The sequence below is a fragment of the Ambystoma mexicanum genome, chromosome 7p (genome assembly GCF_040938575.1).
Source record: "Ambystoma mexicanum isolate Mex_15411 chromosome 7p, UKY_AmexF1_1, whole genome shotgun sequence".
Taxonomy (NCBI): domain Eukaryota; kingdom Metazoa; phylum Chordata; class Amphibia; order Caudata; family Ambystomatidae; genus Ambystoma; species Ambystoma mexicanum.
In genome coordinates, this window is record NC_090939.1 from 256930314 (window position 1) to 256955975 (window position 25662).

At 48.1% G+C, this 25662-nt stretch overlaps 1 protein-coding gene across 3 annotated transcripts in view; it reads left to right on the forward strand.

Annotated features, from left to right (window-relative positions):
- The window catches only part of GART (phosphoribosylglycinamide formyltransferase, phosphoribosylglycinamide synthetase, phosphoribosylaminoimidazole synthetase), a 1418226-nt gene that overhangs the window by 905053 nt on the left and 487511 nt on the right, over positions 1 to 25662 (forward strand). For all 3 annotated transcript variants that reach the window (XM_069636266.1, XM_069636265.1, XM_069636267.1), the window contains exon 14: positions 10267 to 10465. In XM_069636266.1, the coding sequence (XP_069492367.1) occupies positions 10267 to 10465 (199 nt within the window). The remainder of the gene's footprint in view (positions 1 to 10266; positions 10466 to 25662) is intronic.

Consider the following 25662-nt stretch of genomic DNA (forward strand, 5'->3'; position numbering starts at 1 on the left):
GGCGAGCCGGGCCCACTCCCGACGGAACGACTGGGAGTGGGAGATCGGCAAGGAGAGAACTGAAGGCACGCAGAGGAGTTGCTGGATACTGGTAGGTGACGGTGAGGGAAAGTCACGCTGGGGCATTCCAGGGGCTTTGGTTCAGGCATGCGAGGATGTGGATCAGAGAAAGGCAAATGGTTGTTGGGTCAGGAGACCAAAGGAGAATTTTATCAAACCTGAACACGCTGCTGAATATTATCTGCAATTTTGAATATTGAACTGAAGTCACGTTGTGTGAAGCAAGTTAGAAAGCTATTGTGTGAATTTAAGTAAAGTGAAATACAAGGCTGACAATAAAAGTCGAATCAAGAGGTCAATGAACATTGTGAGAATTAGAATTGAATGAGCCAGTAACCAGGGCTTTTTGAAATCTAGTGAGAAGGAATATAGCATTATTGCAAAGTGTGAAAGTGTGTTGAGGAGGCATGGAAAGTCTCCCCAAAGTGAACGTTGCTAAAGTCACATGGAGGCAGAGCCCAGAAGGCTGCTAAAGAGGAGAGTGCTTCAAACAGCTAAATGGTGCAGGCTTAAAGAGGGTGCATGTGCCTGCAAGGAACTTTAAACTGAACCAGTGACTATAATGAAGTGCATTGGGTTTTCGGAGGCGTGACCTGTGATGGGTGGGCCGTGTTGTCCGACTGTGTTGGCTGGTGGCCATCGTGGATACGAACACGACCTCTGAAGAAGAGCTCATCGAATTCGTGGAAGAGGCCCAGCCCATCGGGAGGGATCCCGACGAGGGCGACGACGAGAGCGACGGTGTCACCGACAAGGCTCCTCAAGAGCCCTCGCGCCCGTCGTTTCCGGCACCGCAGGACACCTCGGCGGCCATTTTGTTAGCGATTCAGTCCTTATGCTCGGAGATGAGGACAAGGTTGCCCTACCTGAGCCAGACCCAAAAGAGGCTTCGGGGCTCCGGAGTTTACTCAAGGTGCTTCCTCGTAAAAAAGAAGACAGGAGGATAGCGCCCCATCCTGGACCTACGACGACTGAACAAGTACATCAAGGCACATAAGTTCCGTATGGTCACCCTCCAGCATGTGCTGGGACAGCTGGAGGAGGGCGATTTCCTGTTGTCGTTGGACTTGGAGGATGCGTACTTCCACATACCCATTCTAAAAAGACAGCGAAAGTTCCTCAGGTTCGTGGTCCAAGGGCGGCACTACCAGTTCAAGACCCTCCCGTTCAGATTGAAGTCGGCACCCAGGGTGTTCACCAAGTGCCTCGCACTGGTGGCGGCGCAGCTGTGCCTACAGGGGATCCACGTCTACCCCTACCTGGACGACTGGCTCATCCGGGCAAGGACAAGGGAGCTCGCCGTGGAGCACACTGCGAAGACCGTCCAGCTGCTCAGAGACCTGGGATTCTCCATCAACTTTCCGAAATCCCACCTGGTTCCGTCGCAAGTCGCCCTGTTTCTGGGAGCCAAGCTCGACACCGTGGTGCGGCTGGCCTCGCCGTCGGAGGAAAGGACCAGGACCATTCTGGGCAAAGTGCAGCGTCTGCTGGCCACGGACATGGCCAGGGTAAAATCTATCAAGTCCCTCCTCGGGATGATGTCCTCCTGCATTTATCTGGTGCGCCTTAGCAGGCTTAGGATGAGACCCTTACAGGAGTTCCTCGACGCCCGCTAGATCCAGTCGACGGGTAGCTTCGAGGACAGGATCCCTCTCAACGAGACGTTCCGTCAGGTGATCCGGTGGTGGAGTACCCGCGCCCATCTGTCGGCGGGGACAGACTTTCAGACCCCAGCTCACCAGGTGACAGTGACGACGGACGCCTCCCTGGAAGGTTGGGGAGCACACTCCGGAGATCTTCACGGGAGAGGCCTTTGGCTCCCGGAGGAGAAGTCTCTCCACATCAACATCTTGGAGCTCCGCGCGGTGTTCTGGGCCCTCAGGTCCTTTCTTCCGTCCCTCAAGGGCAAGGTGGTGAGGATTTTCACCGACAACACCACCACAATGTTCTACATCCGGAAGCAGGGCGGAACCAGGTCCCCGGCCCTATCCAAGGAAGCCCAGGATCTGTGGCATTGGGCCGTTGCCCAAGGGATGTTTCTAGTGCTTCATCTGGCAGGAATAAAAAACAAGATCGCTGACTCACTCAGCAGGGAGCTGCGCTCGTGCCACGAGTGGGAACTACGCCGGGATCAAGTGGATCGACTCTTCCGACGATGGGGCGAACCCCAAATCGATCTCTTTGCGACGGCAACGAATTCCAAGTGCCGGAGGTTCGCCAGCAGGTTCCCCCAGCCGAGGAGCATGGGCGATGCTTTCTCGTTCCCCTGGGACGGCCTATTTCTTTATGCGTTCCCTCCGCTGCTGTTGCTGCTCCGGCTCATCAACCAGCTCAAGAGGTCCCGGTGCAGGATAATCCTCGTCGCATCGGCGTGGCCGAGGCAGATCTGGTTCCCGGACCTTCTGGACTTGTCAACGTCCCCACCAGTCAAGCTGCCGACGGACGCAGACCTTCTCTCCAGAGAAGGAGGCGCCATTCTTCACCACAACCCGCAGTCGCTGAACTTGCAGGCCTGGCTCCTGCAGCACTAGAGTTTGGAGGGTATGACATCCCAGCCGACTGCAGAGAGGTTCTTGCAAAGGCCAGGGTGTCCTCAACTCTCAAGTGTTACGGATGTAAATGGAAGAGGTTCTCTGTCTGGTGCCGTGCACAGAAGATTAACCCTCTGCGGATTACGGCCCCTCAAGTACTGCCGTACCTACTGTCGCTGGCCAAAGCTGGACTGGCTCACGCCTCCATCAAAATACATCTGGCTGCAATCTCCCGATATACCAGGACGACGGGACGGGCGTCCTTGTGGTCTCATCGCCTGGTGAAAGAATTCATGAAGGGACTATTCCGATCATTCACGCTGGTGAAGGCTCCTGCCCCGGCGTGGGAGCTTAATGTGTTGCTGACCAAGCTCATGGGGGCCCCATTCGAGCCTATGCATTCGGCACCTTTGAAGTTCCTGTCGTGGAAGACCGCTTTCCTCGTGGCCATCACCTCCACACGACGAGTGGGAGAGATCCAGGCCCTATCTTGCAAGCCTCCATACTTGACTTTTCATGACACGAGGGTGGTGCTGAGGACACACCCATCCTTTATGCCCAAGGTGCCGTCCGACTTCCACCTCAACGAGCCCTTGGTGTTGCCAGTTTTCTTCCCGTCGCCTTTGTTGCCGGCTGAGAGGACTTTGCACTCGCTTGATGTAGCTAGAGCGCTGAAGTTCTACGTGGACCGCACAAAGAGTTTTCGGAAGACGTCACAACTGTTTGTGAACTTTGGGACTGTGAATCAAGGGAAGGCTCTCTCGACTTCTATTTCCAGATGGCTCTCCGGCTGCATCATGCACTGTCACCGGTTGGCAAACCGACAGCTGCCCGGCCGTCCGAGAGCCCATTCGACCAGAGCGATCGCTGCTACCACGCTGATCCTGTCTAGTGTGCCCCTGCGGGACATCTGCAGGGCTGCGACTTGGAAGTCGACGCACACCTTCACAAGATTCTACTGCGTCGATCGGGACTCCAGGGAGGAGTCCAGGGTCGGCCAAGCAGTGCTGCGCAACCTGTTCGCCTAAGGTGAGCCTGGTGAGGAGGTAAGATTGCTTGATGTTGAGTTGTTGTATTGCTTAATGTTGAGCCTGTTGCCACCTCCCTTGGTTGTGCATGTGTATACTGCTATGTATTCTCTTATTCATGAGCATGTGAATCCATGCCAGACCCCATGCTGGAGAAGGAACGAGTTACTTACCTGTAACTGTTGTTCTCCAGCATGGGTCTGGCATGGATTCACATGCGAACCCTCCCGCCTACCCCTCTGCGGCTCTTCACTTGGTCATACTGCCACTTTATGTGCTATTAAATCTGAGGATGGCTGCCGGAGGCGGGGCTTAGGGAGAGGGCAGTCATTGGCTGGGGGCAGTATGACCCAGAGACCAGTGATTGGTTACTACTAAGAAAGACAGATCAGAAACGAAACGGATATAGATTTTTTTCTATACCGAGGATTCCCGGCCTGGCGGGGAATATTCATGAGCATGTGAATCCATGCCAGAACCATGCTGGAGAACAACATTTACAGGTAAGTAACTTGTTCCTTTGAAAACTATTTTTGTGGTTGTTGACATCCCGAAACATTATGTATCTTTAAATGTGAGGGCAAGCGTAGGTTTTCGACACAGACAGACTTTTAAGTTGAAATCAAGGACACAGACGAACATTCGTTTTTTTAGATCGGGAAATCTCACCTTATTATAGGGCAAGTTAGGCCTTCTTTCATCCTGACATTAAAGTTGATAAAAGTATTTTCTTTGAATCTGTTGTCTGTGTCTTGCTTCATGATGCCTTCATATTACAAATATAATGTGTGCATTTTCTCCATCACATCTGTTGTGCAGAATGGGTAAAATGTGCTTTTAAACATGCCCTTTAAATGTTTATTTGGTCTGTAAGTCTCCATTTCGAATGGCTTGTGTCCTCCCACGTATTCCTCTTCTTATGAAAGATCTTCCAGCTTCAGCTGCTTTGGAGTTTTTTTTCAATAGAGAGCGGTGTGCATCGATGCAGTTGACTCGATGTCCCTCAAGGGCTTTCATCCCCGAGTCAACGTCATCTGCGCTATATATAGCCCGAGCAGTGCCCGTTCGCTTCACTTTAGTTTTTCTGTGATAGCTAACGCTTTGAAGCATTACGACACCCTTCTTTTTTTTTTCTGCGAGAAAACCTTGTTTGAGTACAATGGCCTAGTTGTCAGCACCTTCAACTCTGAAGACAGGGTTCAAAAATTGCTACAAATTTGGCATCAAGATGTCCCTCACGGACCCCCATCGGGGGTGTGTGTGGTGCTTTTGGCGTCAAGCATAGGACAGCGGACTGTGAATCCTGTCAGTCGATGGCTGGTAAGGCTCTGAAAGAGCGTAAAGGGAAACTAGCAACAGGTAGGCATTATAAATCGCCCACTTAGAGTGCATCTGATTCCTCCCCGGAGAGGAGTATAGCCCGTCCAACTAAATCCTCCAACCCAGCACAGCGGGAACATTTCAGGCAAGAAATGTTGAAAATCTTAAAGAGCGAAGCTCCGACCCCCTCGAAGGAGAAGGCAAAAAGCCATGCTCCTGTCGAGCCAACTAAGGCAGACAAGGAAAGGCCTAAGACTACGCACGTCCTAGACCCCGGGACAAAAGCTGGAGACCCCTCGAGATCTCCACACGACAAGAAATAGTCAAAGGTCTCACTCGAAGATAAGATCGACGGAAAAGTAATCTAAGACGTCGACGCCTTTAGCATTGACATCGTCAACATCAGTCGTTGACACCGTTCTTGTCGAGACCATCGACACCTTTGGGGAAACCATAGACACCATTACCTTCCAAGCCTAAGGAAATTCAGAAATATTACAAACCTCTACCAAAAAATATTTCTTTAATTCTTTAGCCTCAATTTAAGAGGAATACGAACCTTCAGAGAACGATACTCCACCATTTGAATTGGAATTAAGCACACCTAATGTCCCAGAAAGCCTTGTTTGAGAAGGATCCAGGTTAAAGGATTAATATGAACATTTGCAATCGGCTAGTGGGGGTTGACACTTCACCTGAGAGGGAATTTGGCAAGCCGGATCCGGCAGACCATGCTGATGCCTCTTATAGGCATCTGATGACTAGAGTCATTGACTTTCTGGGATGAGGCAGACCTGCTCCATGGTTTGAGCAAGACGACCTAACAGATATCCTGGATAAAGGTCCACATACTTCCTTTTCATGTAGCTACCAGAAAAGGGTTATGGCAAAATGGGAGGTTTCTAAGTGTAGCCCAACGGTGAACAAAAACCTCAACAAACAATATAGGCCATCTAGTAGCGAGCCTAGCTACCTGTCAAAACACCTGAAAACCTAGTTCTGGCAGCGATGTCAACCTCGGAACAGACTGCATACTCTAACGTCCCACCAGATAGGGATGATATGTGTTTCGATGCTTAGGCAAGAAAGGTATTTTCTGCCGGAAGCATGACGCTCTAGTCCGCAAATTGCACTTGCGCTTTAACAAAATTTACATTCACCCTGTGGGACTGTTTGTCTGTCGGCTGACCATATTCCCGAAGGGGAAGAGAGACAGCAAGGTGGCTATGTGAGAGTCTCCGCAATCAGGATTGGACTCAGCTGATAGCAGCAGCAGAGCCATGGCGGCAAGCACAGTGATACGCAGCTTTGCGTGATTGCAAAAGTAGGTTTTGCACCGGACGTGCAGTCCAGGCTCCTCAACATGCCCTTTGATGGCACCCAGCTCTTTTGCAGCAAAGCTGACAAAAGCTTAGAGAAGCTGCAGACCTCAAAGAGAGTGGTCAAGTCTCTTGGAGCCGCCATCAGACAGCCACAATCCTCACATCCCAGTGGATCATCTTGGAGGGCTAAGTCCTTTGGCGTCTACTCCTCAGTTGGAAGGGTGAGAGGACTGGCTAGTCAAAGGGGTCAGAGAAGATTCCCTTGTGGTGGACGAGGTAGAGGTGCAAAGCCTGCCCAAGCAGTGGCTGCTGCTTCAGATGCCTCAAAACCCCTCTGAGGCCTTGTCCCACAAGACCCTGGTGGGAGGCAGACTTTCATAAAGAATGGCGAGGCATTACTTCAGATGTATGGGCATTAGAAACAGTAGCCCGGGGTTATTACCTTCCCTTTCTACAGAGGCATTGGTATCATCCACCGGAGAACCACTCAGTCAAGGTTCCAGATCCGTTCCTTGTTCAGGAAATGTTGAGTCTGCTAGAGAAAGCTGCTATAGAACCAGTACCTGTGACGGAGAGGAACAAAGGGTGGTACTCTCCCTATTTCCTAATCCCAAAGAAGGACCAAGGATTGAGACCCATTTTGGACTTGAGACGCTTGAACAAGTTCCTCAGGAAGGTTAAGTTCAAAATGGTCCCCCTTTCTTAGATCCTTCAGTCCCTCCAGCTTCAGGATTGGATGGTGTCATTGGATCTTTAGGACGCTTACTTTCATGTGCCAATCCATCACAAGCATAGAAAATCCCTAAGGTTCACTTTTGGCGGTTCTCATTATCAATTTTGAGTTCTGCCATTTGGGCTGACCTTCACCCGAGGGTGTTCACCAAGTCGATGGCGGTGATGGCAGCAAGTCTCAGGAGAGGGGGGGGGGATTCACGTCTACCCCTACCTGGACGATTGGCTGATCAGGGCTCGGTCTCCCAAACAGGCCCTGGAACATCCCGGCATAACCTGCCACTCTCTCCACAAAACTGGGCTTTTCCCTCATTTACAAGAAGTCCCACATGATACCATCTCAAAGACTTCCAATTCACAGGAGCAGTCCTGGATGCATCTTTGGGAAAAGCCTTGCCACCCGAGGTGAGGGCTCAAACCATTCTGCAGAGGGTCACTAAATTCCAAGTGCCAAGCGTCTTCCGGCCTCTGACTTTTTGAGGTTGCTCTGCCTCATGGCATCCTGCATTTTCCTGGTGCCAGAGGCTCGCCTGAGAATGAGATTGCTTCAATGGGCCTTCAGGACGCAGTGGTCTCAATTCTCGGGCAGGATGTCAGACTTACTTCTATTCCAAACAGGGTCGCACAGGATCTTCTGTGGTGGGCCTGCGAGGACAATATAATGAAGAGAGAACCTTTTTGGCAACCATGGCCAGAGATTACAGCAGTTACACAGTTACAGATGCCTACACTCACGGCGTGGGGAGCCCACGTCAACGATCTGACAGTCAACGATCGTTGGTCTCCATCGGAGTCCAAACTACACATCAACCTTTTGGAGCTAAGGACGATCAGACTAGAGCTGAAGGCCTTTTTACCCTCTGCATGGGGAAAGAATGTCTTGATAATGACGGACAACACAGTGACCATGTACTACTTCAACAAGAGAGGTGGTGTAGGGTCACTACCGCTGTGCAGAGAGGCAATGCAGCTCTGGTTCTGGGCAATTCAAGAAGGAGTCTCCCTATCTGCAGTTGACCCAGCCGGTGAGGAGAACTCGTCGGCAGATGCTTTGAGCAGGCAGAGCAGTATCTCTCACAATTGGGAACTAGCTCAGGAAGTCCTTCAAGAGATCTTCACCCTTTGGGGAAACCCTCGGGTAGACCTGTTCACGACCAGTGTCAGCCAGAAAAGCAAACTGTTTTGCTCCAGGGAATTTACCCAAGAGGAGCTCTAGGAGACATGTTCGTAGTGGACTGGGAGTTTCCACGGCTGTAGGCATTTCCTCCAGTCCCTGTCATTCCTCGCGTGATAAGGAGGTTGGGAAAGTTTGGAAAATCCATGGTCCGAATTTCTCTGCATTGGACGAGGAGGACTTGGTACCTGGACCTTCAGGACGTCCATCTACCCTCCAAAACATCTTCCACAAAGAGAGAGGGCCTTCTCTCGTGAAAAGTGTGTCAGGTTCCCCATCCAGAGGTCCAGATACTCAGCCTTCACGCACGGTTTCTGAGAGGTTGAGATATAAGGATTGGGACCTCCCGGACACCGTAATGGAGATTTTGTTTTTCGTCCAGAAGGCCAGCAACGAAATCCTTATACCGGTGCCGTTGGAACAAATTCTGCAGCTGGTGTAGGGAAAAGGAAGTGGACCATTTTCAATGCAATACACCTATGGTGTTTTTTTTGTTTTGTTACATTTGGCTAATCGGGCTCCATATTGGGACCATTAAAGGATACTTGGCGCTGCTGTCAATTTTCAAGCGCACCTCAGAAGAGGTATAACATTTCAAAATACCATTGATTATTCCGTTTTTAAAGGCCTCATTAATGTGTTCCCTCCTACACCTTTTCAAGTCCCAATTTGATATCTTAATCTGGTATTAACATTTCTGGTGTGTGCTCCTTTTGAGCCACTCCACTCCTGTCCATTAAGACTGCTAACATTTAAAATCATTCTGTTAGTTACATTAACATCAGCCCGCAGGGTGATTGAGTTGCAGGCCCTATCTAGTAAGCCTCCATTTACCATTTTTTACAAAAATAAGGTTGTCCTTCGAGTTAAACCTTCTTTTTTGCCCAAAATGTTGTCGGTTTTCCATTTAGCCTAGAAAATTGTGCTTCCAACTTTCTATTCGCCCCCTCATTCTGGCAAGGAAGAGGAAAGGCTACATAGGCTTTATCCCAGAAGGGCTTTGAGCTTTTACATATCTCGGATGACAGATACGTCAACATGACAAGCTTTTCATTGGGTACACTGGACATAAACTGCGACTTCCGGTTACTAAACAAACTCTCTCCAGATGGATAATTCTGGCTATTTCAGAGTGCTACAGGGTGTCTGGGAAATATCCCCCAGAAAGCCTAGGAGCCCATTCCACAAGGGGCATGACCACATCTTCCACTCTTCAAAGAGGGGTGCCGATAAGCCATTTGTGCAGCAGCCACTTGGTCTACCATCCACACTTTTTTCAAAGCATTACTGTCTGGATTAATCCTCTAGCCAGGTAGGAGGATTTGGGAAAGCAGTCTTATGCACGATCTATAACAAATCCTGAAACTGAAAATTCCTACTCTTTCCAAAACCTAACACTGCTTTGGGAGTCTAGCGTAAAAGGAGGAATACATGGGAGGACACAATCCATTCGTAGAACAAGTTACTTAGCCCTTGTAACGTTCTTTCGACTGGATGTTCCTCCCACGTATTCCTCATTGCCCTCCCAACCTACCCCGCTGTAGAATTGCCAGGCATTACACTTTACGCTCTTTCAGAGTCTAGTACTGTCTAGGACTCGCTGAGGCTGGTAATTCTGCATATGGAAGGTGTAAAAACAGAACTGAAGCAATCGGGTGCTGCGCATGCTATATATAAAGGCAATGACGTTGACTCTGGGGTGGAAGCCCTCGAGGGACCTCGAGTCGACCGCATCGACGCACAGCTCCCTCTATTGAAAACAAATTCAGAAGCAGCTGAAGCGGGAACATATATCATAAAATGAGGAATACGTGGTAAGAATATTCAGTCGAAAGATCGTAACCAGGAGTAAGTAACTTGTTCTGCTTTGGTGATGTTCAAATCCACAAACAGAACTCGTCATTTAAAACGGATTTGCACCCTCCGCCTGGTTATCTGTACAATTAAACACATGGAAGATGTTTTGGTTATGTATTTACTTTGTGTTATGTTTATTTCAAATAGTGGTTAGAACAGTGCCATGCTGGGTGCTTTACAATGTAGAGAAATTAACTATGGTGATATTAGTACCACCATTAATCTTCCTTTACTGTCTCCAGATTGCACAGCATTGTGGGAAACACAACACCATTGGCAAGGACCTGGTGGCAATGTGCGTCAATGACATTCTTGCTCAAGGGGCAGAGCCGCTGTTTTTCTTAGATTATTTCGCTTGTGGACAGCTTGATGTTGGAGTGGCACAATCCGTTGTTGCTGGCATTGCGGAAGCCTGCAAGATGGCTGGATGTGCTCTTCTTGGTAAGTTACCGTTTGTTTGTTTTTTCCTGTGCTTTTGTAAGAGGTAATTTATTTTTACTGTTTTTCTCAGTGCATGTTTCCAAATGAAAATTACATTCTGGGCTGCCACTGGGCGCATGCTGGACTACACCATCAATGCAAGGTGTCTTCCACTTCTGTTTCTTTTTACTTGAGCTCTGCTGTTTGGTATAGACAGTGCTGATCATACTGCTGGGGCATGAGAAGTGGGCGACTGTACCGTCAGGGTAGGGCATGTAGCCTACTTTGGCTGGGACGTTGTCGGGACGAGAATGCGCCACAGGGGTCGGCTTGTCAGAGGCACGGAGAGGAAGAGGACTGGGCCAATTGTTGAAGGTGTCAACAGTGGGGGCAGGGGCACATTGACAATACACTGCATGCAAGTATTTCACAGAAGGATTGTAGGATGAATTGGCTAGAAGGGTAATGGCTGGCACCATGCATGGGTCTCAAGGTATTGTCCTAGCCCAACTATCACACAGCAAAGTGAAGGAGCAGAGCTTTGCTTACAAAAGAAAGTTGATAGGTTTGGTAACCCACACCAATTTAAGGGACATTTATAACCAATTTCAATTGTGTTTCATGAGTTACGTTAAGGTAATACAGGCAGCTCAATAAAGCTGCCTGCTGCAGTACTACGTATGCTATATTTGGACAATTACTTTCTTATACTTGACACCTCCTTGTTATTTGACTTTTTAATACTGCCCAATTGACAACTGTAGTGTTCATAAAGTGCCAAGGCCTTGTCCGTGGGTAAGCGAATTAAGGCCCCGTGCAGTGTGTTAAACATGGCCGTAGTCTGTAGGAGGATAGGGAAGAAAGGGAAGGGTTAAAGTGGGTGAGAAAGGGGGGAAGAAAATTGAACATACTTTTGTAACACATGGGGTGAAATAAAGCCTAGTAGAATGATGGTGTGAACAGTTTCGTATGCAAGAGATATGTTGCTGTTTGGTAAGAAAGAAAGGGTACAGCAGGAGAAACAGACAACCTTCAATCTCACATTTAGGTGGTTCTTCATGTATTGAGTGTTTTGAGCAGATTTATAGACTGGGTATGATGCGTGATGGCCTTGAAATGTGCTCCAGAAAGTTTTTGTGGATAGTTAGTCAGCTGTCTAGCAGATGGAGTCAGAAGAATTGTGAAAACTAGTAGTAGGGGAACCACCAAGTTTTAATGGCTTTTTTAAATTGTGGGAACTGTTGAATGGTTCCAGTATCTTTGGGGAGAGTTCCAAATTTGAGGTGAATGAAATGAAGGCTCCTCCAAATTTTTTCTTTGAATAGTTGGCACCACACATGTCATGAATGAGGATGATCTGACGTTCAGGTTCAGATTGTCTGTCCAGTATCCATTGGAGGAATTTGGGGCCCTTTCCATTAAGTGCTTTGAAATTAGTCAAATTGTTTTAAAAGCGATTCTCCTGCCCATGGGCAGCCAGTGCAGAAAATGAAGTGCTAGTGAGAAGTGATCTCTGTATCCCAGGCACAGTAATGTTCATACAGCCATATTTGCTCTGGCACCTAGGGGTCAGACTATTCACATAGTCTAATCTGGAGATTACTGTTGATTTTATTTAGTACAAAAGGGTGGCCCAGTAGTGGAAGGACTAAGGGCGGGAAAATATTATAACATGAAGTGCCCTAGCAATGACAGGTTCTACATGCATTAGTCCTGCATGTTTGTGAGTCTAGTCTGCTGAGGTGTTTGAATCCCTCCTATCCTTCGTGTACCAACAGTCTGGTTATGGTAAAGAAATACAGGCTAGTTATATTTCTTTTTCTTCTTGGCTGTTCTAATTTGGCCTTATTAATTTCTTTTACAGCCTTTTTATAGCATTGTCATATTAGTTTCTTAGGATGCTATGTATTCAAATGTAAAATAATTGATTGGACATAAATACATTTCTGGAGCTTGTGGATCTGCTTAGATCACATGCTCTGCATAGTCCGACATCTAGTGGAAGTCGCAAAGTATTACAAGATTTGCTTTCGAAACTCAAACTGACGTTGACAGGGCGTGATTAGTAATAATATCCCTAGCGTGATGTGTACTGTACCCATGTTCCTTCACAAGTCGAGGTCCCTCAGTTTGTTTTTTTCCGCCATCAAAGTCGGTCGCAAATGTGGAGTTCTCTTCTAGGCTGATGCCTTTGACTTACTAAAGTTATTTAGCTAGAATGTCTTCCTTTCCTTTGTCTCGCCGCACGACTGCTCATCCACTCGATGGCTCCTGATGAACAGACACAGCGTCGGCGACTGATCGATCGATTCCCAGACGCGGCCTTACGGGCCCTCTTCGGCTTCAGACCAGTACAGTAGGGAGAGGGGGGGGGGGGAGGTTCTCTGTACTGACTCCTTTTAGAGAATGTCTATCCTATTAGCCCCTTTCTTCACTTTTTTCGACCAACTGCCCTGTTTATACATAATAGACAAAACCCCATTTAAATTTTGTCCCTATTGCCGGCGAAAATTTCCATTAAAACTTTCTGTAAATCTTGTCAGCTTTTCTGTCCAAAACCCTAAAAGATCGGTGGACGAAACGCTGGCCCGCTCACGCTATACAGGCCGAGACCCGAGGCTTCCATAGACGTGACCGAGGATTCCAGTGAGTGCAGTTACGGAGTCATGAGTGACGCCAAAGGCGAACAGGATCCGTCCGAACCCTAAGTGCAGGCCCCGACTCCCAGAAGCAGGCCGGCGGTCCTGTGATGGAGACGACACCCGGTGGCCATGGCACACAAGCATAAACACGTTAAAGACATACCCGCGGTCAACCCTCAGACGACGTCAAGCGGATAAAGCCTCAGTCCTCTGGCCCATCGTGCACGCTTTCGACTATTGACAGCTCCTGAAAACCGAAGCAAAAGGTTGGTTAGGACACCGCATATAAAAAGTCCCTACTTTTGTGCGTCGAACAGGCGTCGAAAGGCATCTCTGCATCTCCTAAATAAGCACCTAAAATACAAGCGCTAATTCAATAACATGTTGGCACATCTCTCGTAAAGGGAAGGTTGCTGAAAAAACTCAATTTCAACACCCTTTAGTCCACAGGCCATCCAGACAGTCTTCCACTCCCTTAGACACAGACTCTGGGTCTATGCACCATAAGACACCATTCCCACAAAATCCACCCCTACTAAAGATGTCACCCCTTCCCAGGGCTCTGTCATCTTGGGCTTCTAACCAGAATGTCGGCTTAAATTAGAACAATTCAACAAGATCCTAGGGCGAATGTCCCATTTTGTAGACTTTATGGACAGACACCCAGATCAGCTAACAGTACTCGGAGATGCCTTGCAGCCAGGGGCATCAGCAGAGCCATCCCCAGCCAAGAAAACCTGACTAGAGCCACAGCCCAGCACCTCTGCTGTAGGCACCCTGGCCCTCGGCACTCCGAGGCAGTTCTCAATATCACGACTCGTCGCAAGACCCATATCATGTCCAAGCAGGGTCTCAGAGGGATCTCTATAGCCAGGATCAAGACCAGTACTACGATGGTGACGATGATGACATTTATGTAGTCAAGCCTCCGACCATCAGGACCAGCCTGTTGCAGACTCGCCAGTTGACAACCAACAGCAGTATAACAAACTGTTACTGAAGGCGGCGCAACATTTCAATATTAACACTGAGGAAACACGAGCCGATAAGGACTTTGTGGAAAACATCCTGGGGGACAAAAAGGCAGCCACGCAGTTCATACCTCTTCCAAACAATACAGAGACGGATTCAACCATCCTTATTAACACCTAGTCTGAATCGACCGGTCAATGCGAGAATAAAAAAGGTGTTCAGGCCCGATCCCACGGACCCCCTGTACATTAGGGGCCAGCTCAAACCAGATTCTCTAGTAGTCACTACCACTACCAGAAAGAGGGCGGGCACTCCCCTGGCATCGGCAGTGACCTCACCAGACAAGTATAGTAAGAAGATTTATACATTAGGGAGAAAGGTAGCTTCCTCTGCAGCATACCAAATAAGAATTGCCAACAATACAACCTTGTTGGCTAGTTACGGCTGCCACAAATGGGACAAGCTTGAAAAACGGCAGGCCGTCCCAGAACCACTAAAGACCCAGCTGCTTAACACTGTTTCAAAAAGCAAGCAAGTCTCAAGCTGCATCCTGAAAAACAATCTTGATGCGGTGTACAACACGGGATGCATCATAGCCAAAGGGACCCTCATTAAGCGGCTGTCATGATTCCTGCCCCCAGCCCTCTGAGGTATCAGGCTGGGGCCAGGGCACGATCACCTACATGGTCCCTAAGGGCCTCTCCATCCTCTCAGAGACCCACTTGGAGTCAGACCTGGCGCTTGTGGCACCAGGCTCACACACTGCCCTAGGATGGCATTGAACTTATAGTGCATAGAGGGCAAGATGGATGCCCCCACATATTCCAGTTCCTGAACTTGCAGTCTAGCTTTTTGGGTGTGGTTCAACCCAGGGATACCTGGGATACCTAGAGACTATTTAAGCCACGCCTGGGCCGAGAAACACGCTTTGCGTTTCTCTGCACCTGCAGCGTTACACTCACCGTGCTCGGATCGGTCTTCAGAAGGTCTTCTCCTTTCTTCCGCGGCCAGCTCCCCTGCAAGAACAAGAACACCATTAATAATAGCCTTACCTCCAGCTTCCATTCATCGCTCCTCCAGTCTGGTGGGCAGCTACGGCGGTGTTTTCTTCACCTCGGCACGCCGCATCCTAAGAAAGGGGAAAAGAACAAAGGAGAAGACATTAGCAAGCATTCTGCATACCTTAGTTTACTCGAGAACTGTACGAGATTCAAACGCTTACCTGAATTCAAACCGCTCAGGGTGATTTCTACTCCGGAGCATCTCCTCGACCTGCGAAGAGGGAAAAGACATACCAGGTCAGCGTGGAAAGCATTCGGAAGCGCCTCACATAGCGCTTACTCACTGCATCTCTTTCTCTCGTCTGGCAGTCACGCCGGGACATTGCGACACTTAAAAGGACACAGAGCGAACACTGGTTAGTACAAATAAGAAGGGGGCTGCATCGCGCTCTCACTCACCGTTAGTGCTACTCACCTCAGCAGCATGCTGCCATCTCCGAAACCCCTCCATCACCTAAGGAAGGAAAGACACATTAAAAAAGGAACGAGAGTCAACAGAACTGTTCATAAGACTCATTCCACTTACCGGCCGGGCTGAAGTTACAACAAGCCCAGTCCGTCGAGCTCACGCCAGTGAAGCAACTGGGCAGCATTGAGCCGCATCAGTCAACGCACCCCTGCACTGAAGGCAGGACGGAGAGCGCGCTACACCAGAAAACAAGGTGAGGAGTGGACCAAGGGGGAAGGTTGGGACCCCAGGGAAGAGGGGGTCAAGCAAGCAGAGACAATAAACTCTGACAACCCTATGTTTCAGGCCCAGTCTTCAGTCAAACAGACTCCAGGGAAGGGTTTGAGGTCGTCGGAGGTCCAAACAAGCTGAGTGGCATCCCCGTGGATACCAGGTGAGCGTTACAGCGGCATGCCTGGCTTAGGCAGTCAGGGTTTAAGCTGGAGACCCAAGCTACCCTCCTGAATTTGCCAATAGAACAAAACGTCCTATTCGATAAGGCCATAGAGGACGCCCTAAAGAGTGCCATGGACGAGTATGACACTCTTAAGTCCCTTGGGCAACTGACCAACAGGCCTTATTCCCAATGCGGGTTCCCAAATTCAAAAATATTTCGACAGAGCAGACAATGCTCCTCAAACTACTTGAAGGGGGGACAATCCTCGTCTTGGAACCAGTCTCAAGGCCAGGGTTTCTCGGGTAGCTTTCAAAGAGGGAATTAAAGCGGCAGAACGTCACCTGGGAGAATCTCAGCCCCTCCCAAACCATGACCCGCCGTTTCAGGTCCCCTCCCATGCAACTCCAGTACGAGGCAGAATCTGATTTTACCCATTCATGGGAGGGGATAACATCGGACAAATGGGTGTTGTCCACCGTAGCAGGCGGGTACTGCATCGAGTTGATTCCGTAACCACCTTACCGCCACTGCCCAGAGACACATCAACCCCCTGGAGCTCTTGGCAGTCCTCAAGGCTCTTCAAGCTTTTCAGCAACATCTCCAGGGTCAGACAGTGCAGGTCCTCCCAAACGGCACCACGGCCATGTTCTATCTGAATAAACAGGGAGGCACACACTAAGTCTGTCCAAATTATCCCAGAAGATATGGAGATGGGCACTCAAGCGGAACATGTTTCTAACATCCCAACATGTTCCAGGGGAACTCAATTATCTGGCAGACACGTTAAGCAGACACCCTCTACCAGAAGAACACAAGTGGCAACTCAACAGAGATATGCTAGACTGAATATTTGCACTATGGTGTCACCCCCCACCAGACTTGTTCGCCACAAAGCTAAACGTTCAATGCCCAGACTTTGCATTGAGGTTTCCCCACAAGTAACCCTAATCCTGGCTTCTCCTATGTGGGCGAGACAGCCTTGGTTTCCTCATCTGCTCAAACTGGCTATGTGTGAACCAATCAAGCTCTTGTGCCTGTACAACATGTTGACGCAACACAAGGGGGCATCCCTCCACTCACGCCCATAATCAATGAACTTGGCAGTTTGGCTCCTGAATTCATAGTTTGGCCACTTAAACCTTCCACAAAGGTGAATGGATATCCTCAAGGAGGCACAAAAACCCAACCCAACACAAGGCACTGCTTTTTTAATTAGTCGAAGTGTTTTGTGGAAGTGATTCGTGATATGGTGCATATCACAATCACTAAACCCATTAGAACGTTCTCCAGCTAACTTTCTACACTACATGCTTAACTTACTAGACTCCGGCCTATAATGGGCCATAAAGATACATCTGGCGGCCCGATAAGCTTACACCACTTCACAGAACAAGGTGTCCTGGTGGAAGGTCCCTGTCATCAAGGCATTCATGGAAGGGGTAAAGAGGCTATACCCCCCAATTTCCAACCCTCCCCCAGGTTGGGATCTCAATGTCGTGCTCTCCAAGCTCATGGGACCACCCTTTGAGCCTATGCACAAGACCAGCCTAAAGCACCTTACCTATAAGACTGCATTCCTGGTAGCAATCAACTCCATAAGACGAGTCAGTGAACAGGCTTTCAGTACAAGACCCCTTTTTCATCATACACAATGACAAGGTTGCCCTCCGAACACATCCTAGGTTTCCACCCAAGTTCATCTCAAAGTTCCATGTAACCAGTCCATAGAACTACCCACCTTCTTTCAGAATCCTTCAAACTCTGCAGAAAGAAGCCTCCATACACTTGATGTACGGAGGGCGGTCTTGTACTATGTGAACCACACCCCTAAGGAAAGCAGACCAACTCTTTGTTTCCATAGCGCCTGGTAGAGAAGGTGAACACATATCAAAGGGCGCCATTTCCAGAGGGATAGTCAGATGCATACAACTATTCCTTATCCAAAAGGGTTCTACCTTTTACACCCAGGGCACACTCTACCAAAGGTACAGAGGCTACGTTAGCTTTCATTGCAAATGTCCCTCTAGACGCCATATACAAATCTGCACATGGGCGTTCCATCCATACGTTCACACAACATCACTGCATTGACACACATTCTAAAGCAGATTCACAGGTGGGACAAGCGGTCCTAAAACATCTCTTTGCCGCTGTACCTTCTAACTTCCCACGTACGTCTGCAGACACTGCTCGCGAATCTATGCAGAGCATGTGATCTAAGCAGACCCACAAGCTCCAGAAGGGATACATTACTCACCTTAATCGTATTTCTGGCGTTGTATCTGCTTAGATTCATGTGCGCCCACCCTTCCTCCTCTACTGGAGTAGAAGGCGCATAGATGTTTTCTGGGGCTTCTGTTTTCGCTTTACAACATCTGTACTCGCACTATACTTCATGCAACTTCATGTCAGAAACAAACAATCTGAGGGACCTTGATGCGTGAAGGACCATGGGTACAGTACACGTCACACAAGGGATAGTATTACTAATCACGCCCTGTCGACGTCCGTTTTTGAGTTTCGAAAAACAATCTTGTAATACTCTGCGACTTCCACTAAATGTAGGATTATGCTGAGCATGTGAATCTAAGCAGTTACAAGCACCAGAAATACGATTACTAGGAGGGGAGTTGGTTCCTGGTTACCAGAAGTGACTACAGCTACCAGAATTCCCTGAGACCTAAATTGAGACTAATTAGTAACACCTGAAAAGACTGCCTCCCTGAAGATTGTAAGAGACATGAAAGCGCTTGGAGGAGAAGAGCAACTGAACTGCAGCCGATGGGGATTTAACCCTGTTATTACTTGATCATTGATGGGATTCAACCCCGTTACTACTTGCATCAGGTATACAAAACTGGGAACTAGAGTGCGCGCCTCACCCCCTCTTTTTTCTACGATTAGGGTGAGTAATGTATCCCATACATTGTGAACAAAACACATGTGAATAAAATTAAGAGTAAAGAGATTTTCTAGATTTTTTTCAGTCAAAGTACCTTATTCATATGCATAACATGGAACAAGCAATGTTTTTAATAGCAGGATTTGTGCCTGGACCTATTTGTAATTTTCAGCTCCTACTTATGTGTTTGTTAACAGATTAAACATCAGCTGAAGTGTGCAGAGCTAGATCACCATGTTCTTATTGCTGAGTTAATTAACCAATTGAACAAGTACAGTAAAACACTGGGAGGGTAGAAGACTGTTCCACCCTTGATAGCATTTCATTAATTGTGTTATTTTGTGTTCTACATCAAGCATATCATGGTCTGATCCAAGGTTAAGTAGAAAAGATCACTGGACAGAGAGAGAGAGGGCTATTGTGTCATATGGCATTTCATTGGTTTTGCTTTATTATTTTCTGCATGAAGCATATATCGTGACCAATCCTGGGTCAACATCTCTATTAGCATCAATTCTGGCTGGCCGCTACATAAGTTGTATCTTATCCTAATCCATTGACGTTTAGGCAAATGTGGTCAACGTCATCTGGGCCTTGGATTGGGTGATTCTTTGTGGCCTTCCCTCCTTGGAGTATGTCTGGGTTAGGAATTGTGGATCTTCATTCTTGGGCTTTTGTTGTCCACGCTTGAGCCGTTTTCAGAGGAGATTATTACTTTCAGGGAGGAAGGAGGATCAAAGTTATTTGGGCTCTATTTCTTTGTGGTGTTTGGAGCATAGTCCTTGTTCTCTTGGGGTGTTATGGAGAATTCTCCTTCTAGGGCTAATTTCCCTCACCTAGTGAGTCCCCCAGCAGCTTTGCTGGATTTCTGGAGTTTATTTTTTCCACCTGATAAGAGTGTACATCCTTTTTCCACTCTTACATGTGTTTTGGCCTATGTGTTTTTACTCATTGTGTGATCTTGGGCACTGGAACACACCACTCCAGGTGCCCCTGTTCTTGTACGGGTTCCATAGCACCTTTAGTGTAGTAACCCAGGGTTTGTCTTTAAGGCTTCCCTCTGACTCCATTTCGCTGGGGCTGACTACTGTCCCCAAGAGAAAGGTAAAGTTGCCATTTACTTTAAATTTTTTTCCACAGACCCAGTACACCCCATCTTACATGGAGTACTGGAAAGGGCTAATCTGTACCCCTTTTAGGTCTACCTCCCTGAGCATTGTTTTGCTCTTTTAACATTTAGACTTGGCTGGTGGCAGTGGTATCTAACCTAACTTTTCTACAGCGATTATATTAGATAAACGTTGTACTGTTCTTGGCTATTATATTAGCCTCGAACATAAACCCGCTTGACCAAATAGTCTTTCTTTTGGCTCCGGTTGGGTTTATTCGCCATTTCTTTTTGTTAAAGTCCTTCTTGTGTTTTACTTTGCGCTGCAAAATAGGTTTGCCTTCTTCGTTCACCGTCTTTTGGCGGGCTTCTGCAGAGAAGCCCTCCTCTTGGCGCCTGGATGTCTAGGTAGATTGAATATGGGGAAGGGGTGTAGTCACCCCCTGCACAGGGTATCCTAGGAAACCCAAGTCGCACTTTGCCATGATTGGCTGAGGTTGTCCCGGCTTGACAACCCATCTGCTGCGTGATTGACAGCCAGGCTGTGTGAATGGAGCTTTTGCGCATAAAAGGCAGGTTCCTTTGGCTAGAAGTCAGTCGCCTCTGGAACTACAAGGAACCGAAGAGAAGCAGAGAGAACGACAGCTGCTGCAACTACCCTGTCCCGGTGAAGCCCTGCTGCAGTCCTGAGCTATCTTCCCTTCATCGACTAAGAGGAGATCCAGTCCGGAGTCGTCTTCCCTTGATCCTGGTGAGGATAACCAGCTCGTCTTCTTCAGCCAGAGATCTCTGCCATAGTTGAAATCGCTGCACACTGCTGTAGTGGTCCGGATAGCCACCTGCTGAGCCTCTCCTGTTTTTAAGGAGCACACCTTTTCGTTGTCGCTGCTGCCGGCTTCATCTCTGCGTGGTGCAGACCCCCTTCAGACGTCCTCCTTCACAACGAAGCTCCAGGAATCGTGGCTCTGCAGGAAACCAACAGGAACAACTGCCAGGGCACCAGCTGCATCGTTGGAATAAGGTACTGTGTCCTACTCGATGAAACTGGGTGAACCCCTTTTCTTCATCTTCAAGGCTCGTCCTTGTCTTCCCTCCTTCTTATAACTTTTGCTTCCGAACATTTGACAATATCCAAGTACTTTTGGGCTAAGCTGAATCGTGAACTGTCTAATGGTGTGATCTTCGGCACAGGTCTCCGGTGTCACCTAAACCTGGCTCCGACCCTTTGACTTTTGAACTCCTGTTTCTGAGTGTTTCTCGATACTGTCTGCCTAACCTAAATATTGCCTGTGATTTTTGCCCAACTCCCTCTGGGTGTCTCAGGTGCTAATTGTGCTTTTGCCCCGGTAGCATTTCATGTCATGGATACGCGTTTATTAAGTAGACCGAACTGTCAAAAAGTGATCGCAACCGTATCCGCGGTATCGTGTTTTGTTCATAACACCGGTTCATTCAAACACAGGGTACTTACCTTGAGACATACTGTACAAAGTTAATTGGTTAGTTGTAGTATATTTAACGTGTGGTTTTGTTTAAAGTTTAATAGAGGTGTTGTGTTTATAACTGATGTCAGTGTTTGCTTGAGTCAAAGTAATTGTGGTCCCTTTGTGTAATCTCTGCTACTGCTCATATACTCTTGAGATAAGCCTGGCTGCTCTGCTACTGCTACCACTATAACTTAGTAGCACAGGCTTGTACCAAAGGTAAACTTGAATTGCCACCCGTGGTCTTAATTGTGTGTAGTGGTCCCTAAGGGCACTGCATAGGATTCTGCCTAACATGGGGTGTTAGTATCGATCAGCTGGTTCATGGCATCATACTTTCAGCCTGTCGGGTCATGTAGCCTTGTATGTGAGCGGTCAACACACTCTTTGTTGCACAGTGGATACCAGATCAACTGAGGTTCTGTCTCCGCGGAGGCTGAAAGAATGATGCCATGAACCAGCTGATCGATACCAACACCCCAAGAGAACAAGGACTATGCTCCAAATACCACAAAGAAATAGAAACGTGGTCACGATATGCTCTTGACACGATGAATAATGAATTTACAAAATGAATAATGAAGTGTCGTTTGTTAAAAATGTTCACTAAAATGATCTTCGTGATTGTCTTCAATGTTTCACGTTTAGATGTACCATTGTTGTCCTACACTATGTTTATGCACAAAAGTCTAGTCACCCACTCTATTGTGTTTCAGAAATATAAGGTGATGCTATATATATATATAATATTGTGAATGGCCACACTAAGGATCAAGGATAACAATTGATGCGTCCCCCTATACGAAAAAAAAAGAGATTGTAGGTTTATGAAAGTAACCAGGGTTTTAAATACCTCTAAAATACCAGACTCCTTCTATGAGTCAGGTAAGTTAGCTTATCGTGGTCTGCAATTCTTTCTCCAGCTGTAGATGAGCGAGTTATTTGCTAGCAGTAGTTTGTTTGGTGACTAGTGAAACACTTACTCTTATTAAGTCGCTTTGGGGTTTTCCCCTCTGTTCAGGGAGGCAGTTGCATCCAGTGCTTGAGAAATCCAATTATCAAAGATTTTTGTTGCTGACAGTTGGTTTGAGATAATGAGAGGGAGCAGGTAGTTTCCTTCAGCAATTAAATATTTGTTTTCAAGGTTGATGCGTTGTATGTTTCAATTCAGAAAATGCATTCCTGAAGTAGAAATGTCTGGCCCCAGTTGCAGAATCACTGAGAAGACTAGTGCTAACTAGCTGATCCAGGGTATCCTCAAAGATGGTGTACCCCTTAGAAGATTAGGGGGTGGGGGGAGGGCAAACAAATTGCATCAAAAACCTGACCGGAAGTGTGTGTGTGGTCATAAAAAGTTGTACAGGTTTTGGATTAGTTACTTGCAAAGCCTATTCGAGGGTAACTCTAGCCAGATGTTGAACTCACCTAAAATGCATAGAATGTGGTGTCCCGAGAGTGCGAGACATATTTACCATTGTAGCAGGATGGTGTGTAAATGAGAAGGGGGGAGATGTTCCATTTAACAAGCATAGATTCACACAGTGGTTGGCGAGTTTTGTAAAATTGAAATCTATAAGGAATCCTTGGAAATTAGAGCATTGCCACCAGCTCTTTCACATCTATTCTTGAGTATTTGTAGCTTGCGGGCATTCCTTTGTACATGGCGGGTGAATGTTCTTGTTTGAGCCATGTCCCAGTGAGAAAGAACAGAGGTGGTTCATGGTTGGAGATAAAGTGACAAATCTCCAATTTGTTTGGCCAAGGTATGGCACAATGAGAAAACGGGTGGGGAAATTAGGGTCATCAAAGGTGCAGGGAAGACATAAACTGGTTACCCTCTGCCTCTCTGTGCCTTGTGTTTTGGGCTGTGGTCTATGGAAAGTATGGAAGCTTAGCTTGCCTGGTTTTGTCTTTTTGTAACGCAGTGGGTGGTTGGGAATGTGGTTGACTGTGGTTATTGTGTGAAGGATCTCTGGGTGCGGGGCTTTCGAAATCAACAAGTCCGAGTATAAGCTTGAGTATCGCCTTAATAGCTGTGGTTTGGATCTCTGTGAAGATGGTTGATGGGAGGGAAAGATGTGTAAGAGAAATGGTAATTGGTCCAAAACGGCGATAGGCATCGGTAGTATGTGAGCAGAGTGAGCTCAGTCTCCGACGAGGCCATCACAATAAGTCCAACAAAGCAAGGTGCTGGTATCTGCTGTCGGAAACCGCACACAATTAATCTGAAGCATCAGCTTCCGCCACGATCAAACAGAGGGCCCTGGAGGTGCATGGGAGCGCAGATCCGACAGTCGGGTGAGTGAGCGGTGGACCGCGCTTGCCCCTTTGAGATGCTGTTGCGGCAGAGATCCCTCGGGCCTCCATCCCCCTCCTGCAGCAGACTGTACTCGAGTGAGGGGGACACCTTTAGCCGACCACAGCTATTGGAATTAATAGTGTCCGGGGAACCGCACGCTTCAACTGCGGCCCCAGAGCATCGGCCTACCCGCCGGGGATGGGACGGACTTACGCCTCCGCTGCGCAGAGTGGCCAAGGGGACTGGCACACGCAGCCCTACCTGTAATGCTCCGGATAATGGAGTAAAGCCCCGGATCTCAGCGGGGGAAGACTATACCGGTGGGTCCCCGAACAAACCCCAGGAGTGGGGAGGACCTCATGGAGTGGCCAGCAGACACCCCATTGCACAGTGCGAGCAGCCCAGTGCAGCAGCGCTACAGGAGTGGAAAATTCAAGACCTACAGCATGAATAGTGCAGGCCTCAACACTTAGCCTGCTGAAGTCTGGCTAGCTCTGCCCTATCACGGGCTCTGAAAGGAGTGGAACCTTCCAGGCTGCCCCCTACGGCCAGGCTCCTCCCCCAACACCAACTGGTCCTGTATCCTCCAGGCACCTGCAGCACCTCTGCAAGCACTTCCAGTGCAAGGGGAACATTGGTTTGATCAGCTTCAAGACATTGCCCTCAGGGGGAATTTGCAACTTAAAGGTCCTCAGTGTGAAACGTAGACCCCTCTCCACAGTGTCACCCACCAACCTTGGTCACAGAAGTAGCCAGTGCCAAAGCCCAATGCCCGGGGGGGGGTAAAGGGAGGGGCACACCTGGTGAGCGGCACCCACGCCATGTGAAGGCACCTTCCAACAGTGTTGGGCCTAGGATCCCGACACCCAACCTCAGCAGGCTGCAATCCCAGAGAACCGGGAAACAACCTTGAGTTGCAGTGCAGCTACCATGGTTATGCCCAAGGAAGACCTGGAAGCTTGCTTCAATGACGTCTAGAATAAGTTTACGGCATCCTTTCAATCCCAATTTGCGACATTCACCTCGGAGGTAAAGCAGGAAATTCAGGACTTGAAAAGAGACATTGCATCTCTGGAGGAGCAGGCGGACACCACAGAGAGAGTGCTACAGGAGATTGTGGAGGACAATAGGAAAACGGATGAAACATTGGAAGACCTAGTTAGGATCTCCCGCAACATAGAGCTCCGGTGCGAGGATCTAGAAAACAGATTCCGGAGATCCAACATCCATATTCAGAGCTTGCCAGAAGAAGTGGGGGACAAGGACCTTAAGGAGACAGTCCAGCAAATCTTTGCAGATCTCCTGGGCGATGGAAAGACGGAATAGGTGGCTATCAACAGAGTGCATAGGACTGGTCCCATAAGGCAAGCAGTGGGTGCGCGACCCAGAGGCATGTTGGTGGCACTGGTGAGATACCCTCAAAAAGAGCTCATACTTCGAGCAGCCCGCCAAGCAGAGCCCATCACGGACAACCAGGCAGAAATCCAATTGTATTAAGACTTGGCCCAGTTCACGCTACAGAAGCGCAGGGAGATGGGGCCAGTGGCGAGAACCCCTCAGTCTAAGCAAATCAAATATAAGTGGAACTTCCACTTTGAAATAATAGCAAGATACCAGCTTGTTACCAGCACTTGGCGCTACACCTTGTTTGATCAAGCTATAACTTTGGTTGGAAGATGGAATTTGTTGATTAGTGAGCTGCTAACTGGAATTCTGATGTCCTGTAACTGGCCAGGGCTTGATAACTGAGCAAACTTAAATGAGAATCCAATTATGTTGCGCTTTCACTGCATTCAATATTGTTATTTCGGACGATCAGTATAAATGATGACAGTATTTACAGTTAGGGTATTTGAACTGTTTTTTATTTATTGTAGTTTTACCATAAAATATTTGAATCCTAGC